The following is a 5,881-nucleotide window of genomic DNA, read 5'->3' on the forward strand; positions in this document are numbered from 1 at the left end:
AAGCTCTAACGATCAGAGCAAAAGAACAAATATGCAAATCCAAAAGGAATAGACGAGCAAAGAATAGCATCAAAATAGAAAGGAACAATGGGAAGATACTTATCATATAATTATTCAAAGATATTATTTTAAAAATAACGCCTATAATATGATTATAACGCAACTAATAAATTATTATATATAGTAAAGATTAAAATGGCATTTATTTTTAAATAAATATTTATTAAGCGATAAATGGAAGGAGTGTTAAACATAGTAAACGGTTTTGATTAAAGAAATCTGTTTCTCAGATTTTACCAATGACCTGTTTGAGTAGCGACTTTTCAGAGTTGTGGTTATCATAGAGAGACACTATAATTACCCCCGAATAAAGAGAAATAAACATGTTGAAAGTTTCGGAAATAACCTCCTTGAAAAAGCGCAGAACAGGAGTAAAGAAAAGGCAAAAAGAATCTCATACAGCGCAGTAACTATCCATCCACACTGTCAATAATTTTGTTTTTTTACCTGTCTTTCATTTCATTTCAACTCTCTTCTTCTTCTTCTCGTACTCATTCAACAAGACCCAGTGTCACTCTTACCCAACACGTGCAAACACAATTCCAACTTCAATCTCACATGCTTCTTAGTTCTTACTGTTATATATTTATATTCCTAATTCTTAACCGTAGCATCTGAAATTAAAATAATCATGGGTGGCAATGGAAAACACAGGTGGAAAATCTCCTTCCATCGTTCTTCCTCTCACTCTAAACCCCTCCAACCTCCCAATGAGTTTCTATGCCCTATCACCGGGTCAATAATGTCCGACCCGGTTGTTGTCTCCTCGGGTCAAACCTTCGAACGTCTCTCTGTTCAAGTTTGCACTGATTTAAAATTCTCCCCGGTACTAGAAGACGGGTCCCGACCCGATTTCTCAACAATCATCCCCAATTTAGCCATCAAGAAAACAATACTCAACTGGTGCGACAAATCATGTACCCAACACCCGCACACACCGGATTACGACTCAGTGGAGAAGCTTGTAAGAGAAAAAATTGCGGTGGTGGCGGAGGCGGAGAAGGAAGAACCGGTTAGGGTTTCTGAAAAGGAGCTTCTCAACGCGGTGGCGGATAACCCGCCGGTGATATTCTCTCACGCTGCTACTGAGGTAGGGCCACGTGTCAACCATTTCAACTCGGGATCTTCATCTGAGGAATCGGTGATCATCCCGTCGAGTCCAGAGACGCCTTTACCTTTCACGGTTCGTCCAACGTGTTTCTCTCCTTCTTCATCTTCCTCCTTCGAGATCGAAGTCCAAAACCCTAACGTACCTGTTTCGGAAGAAGAGGAAATTCTATTGAAGAAGCTGAAGAGCAAGGAGGTTTTCGAACAAGAACAAGGGGTTCTCTCGCTTAGGAGCATCACGAGGAACAGAGAAGAAACTAGGGTTTCGTTATGCACGCCGCGGATTTTGTCGTCGCTTCGGTCTCTGATTGAATCCCGTTACGTTGTGGTTCAGGTCAACGCTGTTGCTTCGTTGGTCAACCTTTCACTTGAGAAATCGAACAAGATGAGAATTGTGAGGTCGGGATTTGTTCCGTTTCTCATTGATGTGTTGAAGGGAGGATCCAGTGAGTCGCAGGAACACGCCGCAGGTGCTATTTTTAGTTTGGCTTTGGATGATGATAACAAGATGGCGATTGGAGTTCTCGGTGCGTTGCAGCCGCTAATGCACGCGATGAGGTCTGAATCGGAGCGGACTCGCCATGACTCAGCGCTTGCGCTTTATCATTTGACACTGGTTCAGAGTAACCGTGTCAAGCTTGTGAAGCTTGGGGTGGTCTCCACGCTGATTTCGATGGTGATGACGGGGACGATGGCGAGTCGGGTTTTGTTGATTCTCTGTAATCTGGCTATGTGTGTGGAGGGAAGAACGGCGATGCTTGACGCCAATGCGGTGGAGTGTCTGGTGAGTTTGTTGAGAGGAAACGAGTTGGACTCGGAGGCGACTCGTGAGAATTGTGTTGCTGCTTTGTATGCGTTGAGTCATGGGAGCTTGAGGTTTAAAGGGTTGGCGAAGGAAGCGAAAGCTGTGGAGGTTTTAAGGGTGATTGAAGAAACTGGGACAGAGAGGGCGAGGGAGAAGGCCAAAAGGGTGTTGCAGAAGATGAGGGGTTTTGAAGATGGTGATGACGACGATGGCGAGTTTGATAGTCTTTTTGAATCGGGTGGGTTGAGTCGAGCTCGTTACCGAGTTGCTGCAGCTAGGAACAACAACCTTATCAATTCAACTACATTTTAGGTTTTCTCATTTGGATTTTGCCATATATTTTTTCAAAAGGTTTGAATCTGCTGGTATAGGTTCTCTAGGAAAAGGCATGAATTAGTTTATTGGTGTTGTTGGATTTGGGTTGTAAATTATGGAGGTGGCCATTTCAAACTTGCTATTTTGATTTAAATTTTGTGGATCAACTATAAACAAGGTTTAGGACTTAAACTTGGTTAGTTGTTTGTAGCCTTGTGTGTACATAACTCTATATTAGTACAATGTTTACTTTTGGTTTACACACAAAAAAAAAATCACAGAAACATGTTTGTGTCTTGGTTGGTTCCTTTAAGGTTATCATCACTGAAGAACCAACAGTTTCGTTTGTTAAGGTTCATATGTAATATGAGTTTTCATTATATCTCACTCAAGATTTTGCATGTAAGTGCACAGTAATTTTCCTTGAGGCATTCTATTCTTTTAATTTGATCTCAAGTTCATGTGGTAAAGCTATAGAGCAAGCACACGACATGATGATAATTGTATTCATATTATATGGATATCGGTACAAAATATTCATGACATGTTTTTTTATTTAAACAGCAAAAAACATTAAAGTAAAACACAGACATAAGGCGTGCCTCTAGCAGGGACATAACTCATAGTTGCATGCTGCCAATAACAACAAAACAAGGCACAGCCAGCAGAAACAGAAAACTCCTGTCAAACTTTATGCCATATACACATGCAAGTTGAAGCCTAAACACACCTTGTTAGAACACTCCTAACTTGCAACAAGTAGAATCACCCTATCCGAGAACCAAACCGAAACAAACTACCAGCACTCCAAATAGAATTTTCTACACCGCTATTCAAACAGAGTTTTTGCTTGAAATGCCCTTCTTTTGAATTTTTTTTCCCAACATATCCCATTCTGAAAAAAAATTCCCAATCTACCCCCTTTTTCAGTTGGGGCTCGTCACTTGAAGTGACGAGGGGATGTTGAATTTTTGCTTTGTAACGAGGTGGTGAAGAATTTCGTTTTTTTTAATTCTATATTAATTGTTTATTTAATGATAATAAGGAAATATAATTGTTTTTCATTAATTATTTTTCATTAATTGTTTTTAAATATTAATTCTATATTAATTCTATATTTCATTAAATATTAATTCTATATTTAATGATAATAAGGAAATTGTGATATTATTATTAAATAGTAAATAATTATATTTAAAATAGTAAATAATTATAGTTTTTAATTGATTTAATTATATAATTGTAGTTATATTTTTTAATTGATTTAATTGATTTAATTGTGATAATTATAGTTTTTAATTGATATAATTGTAATAATTTTTAATTGATTTAAATAAATTGTAAATAATTATAGTTTTTATTGATAATAAAAAAATTATTTTTAATTTATTTACAATGACCGAGTTTCCTTGTAAAAACTATAATTATTTAAAAATAATTAATGAAAAACAATTAATGAAAAACAATTATATTTCCTTATTATCATTAAATAAATAATTAATATAGAATTAAAAAAAACGAAATTCTTCAACACCACGTCACTAAGTGACGAGCCTACAAAGCAAAAAAAATTCAACATCCCCTCGTCACTTCAAGTGACGAGCCCCAACTGAAAAATGGGATAGATTGGGATTTTTTTTTCAGAATGAGATATATTGGAAAAAAAATTTCAATAGTGGGGCAAGGCAGGAAAAAACTCATTCAAACAACCACACTTTGACAGATTCATATAAATTAATTGCAGTTGGATGCTGACAAGCTAATTCATTCAAACAACCCAAATGACATCTAATTTCGTAATTAACGTTCTTTCTCTACCTAACAAGCTTTTGAACTGTTCCAAGTGCCGTCATCCATCATTATGAAAAGATAAAACTAGGCCAATCCATTTACAAATGGAATTCCATACATTTGCAAGAATTGGACACTAATTTTTTTTTGAGAATCCAACTCCTCCCTCCTACACTCTCCGACACACTCTACCTGTCGTTGATCTAACAATTCCCTTCTAACTATGTTATCTTTTGGAATTCTATTTTGAAATACTCTCTAAGTCAAACATGACAATTTTGATGGGATTGCCTTATTTCAAATTTTGGTCAAGGATCGACTCGATAGTGGTTGGTAGTTCGACACCATGCTCTTATAAGCCTTTTTCACATAATACTCCCTTGATGTGACCCACCCACCCACATCAAAATGAAATATATCCCTCCACCAGTTTAAAACTGTTTAATTTCAGATTTGGAACCTCATTACTCAATTTGTATCTTTACTCAATTTGTATCTGTTAACTAAAGCATCATACACACTTTTTTTTCCATTTAATTTAATTAATTTTCTCTCTTCCTTGCTACCCCCTCCCCCAATAAAATTTGTTTAAAAATAAATTATGTAATTGTTAAAAATGAAAAATACGGGTAACCATGTGTTTGTAGGGTTGTTTTAGGTGTTCAGGATATTTGTGCTATACCTAAACTAACTCAGCAGAGTGGTGAGAAGATCAATTTGTGTGTTTTGGGAAAAAATTGGAGATTCCTCCTTAATTCTAAGGTTGTGATATTTATAGGAGCATCTATGGAATGGCCAGAAGAGAAAGTCAAACCCACTTCCACCACCTTTCTCCTTAATCCCTTAGTGAGGAACGGTTCCTTCCCCACTAATAAGGAGGACAATTTTTCCATCTCACTTTCATCCTTTTTTGAGTCAGTGCATGTGTCACATGTTCTTCTACTTAATTGAGAAGGGAACATTGATTATTTCAGATATCTTATCCTAAGCCCAACAAGAAGGCTTAATCGTTCCTTGGGCTACTTGGAGCCCTTCTTTGGGCGATCTCACACCTCATTTTTTGTAGCATGTCATATGTATTGGTCATTCTCACAGTGTCGGGGGAAGTTAGTTTGTACTACAAAATCATTGGCCATCCTTATTATGTCCCCAAATTATACCAGTACACATTCCCTCAAACACGAGACCTTAGAAAGGGTGAAGTGATTTAAGTCGATTTCTTTGCGGCCTTTATGTTTTTGTGATTAGGATGATCGTAGAAGGGATAATCCCTCAAGCAAAGTTTGGGTGAGATTTTAGACTTAAGTTCCTCAAGCGAGACTCTAGAGTCGAGTCCCTTAGGTGATCCTTACGAATGGGCATGATCAGTGATAGAATCGTTACCTCTTGTGGCGATTCAAACCTTTGATGCAGATCTCTTGTAACGATCAAAACCTTAGATACAAATCCACGGAGCGATCACGAACGTTGAACAATGACAACGTCTCTACTCAGTCCACACGAACGGGTTCTTTCAATCTCAGTGCTAGCTGGTACGAATGAAGGCTTTGAGTGAGAGAGAGAGAGGGAAACGAAATTCCAAGTCTTCACTTGAGTTTTAGTCTGGGTGACAATGCTTCTACCCAAGGGTTCTATTTATAGAACCACTTGTGTGGGCTTCAAGCTAAAAAGCCCACTTAAGTGTATTTTGGCCCATATCTTATAATATGCCCAAAATCACTTAAGCGTGTGGTACCTTACCATATTTCGTATTCCACTTAAGTGCATCGTACCTTACGGTGTTCCTTAGTTACTCTATCTCTC

The 5,881-nt window shown here is 37.4% G+C and overlaps 1 protein-coding gene across 1 annotated transcript; it reads left to right on the forward strand.

The window, feature by feature from the left end:
• Nucleotides 1-315: 315 nt before the first annotated feature.
• LOC127083589 (U-box domain-containing protein 38) lies at nt 316-2,674 on the forward strand. The gene has a single exon (XM_051023902.1). The coding sequence runs from the start codon at nt 692-694 to the stop codon at nt 2,282-2,284; it is 1,593 nt and encodes a 530-aa protein (XP_050879859.1). The 5' UTR covers nt 316-691; the 3' UTR covers nt 2,285-2,674.
• Nucleotides 2,675-5,881: the final 3,207 nt, after the last annotated feature.

The sequence above is a fragment of the Lathyrus oleraceus genome, chromosome 5, assembly GCF_024323335.1.
Source record: "Lathyrus oleraceus cultivar Zhongwan6 chromosome 5, CAAS_Psat_ZW6_1.0, whole genome shotgun sequence".
NCBI classification, from domain to species: Eukaryota; Viridiplantae; Streptophyta; class Magnoliopsida; order Fabales; family Fabaceae; genus Lathyrus; species Lathyrus oleraceus.

What these genes read in the sequence shown, in the direction of transcription:
- LOC127083589 (XM_051023902.1), top strand. Translation starts at nt 692, where the DNA reads ATGGGTGGCAATGGAAAACACAGGTGGAAAATCTCCTTCCATCGTTCT.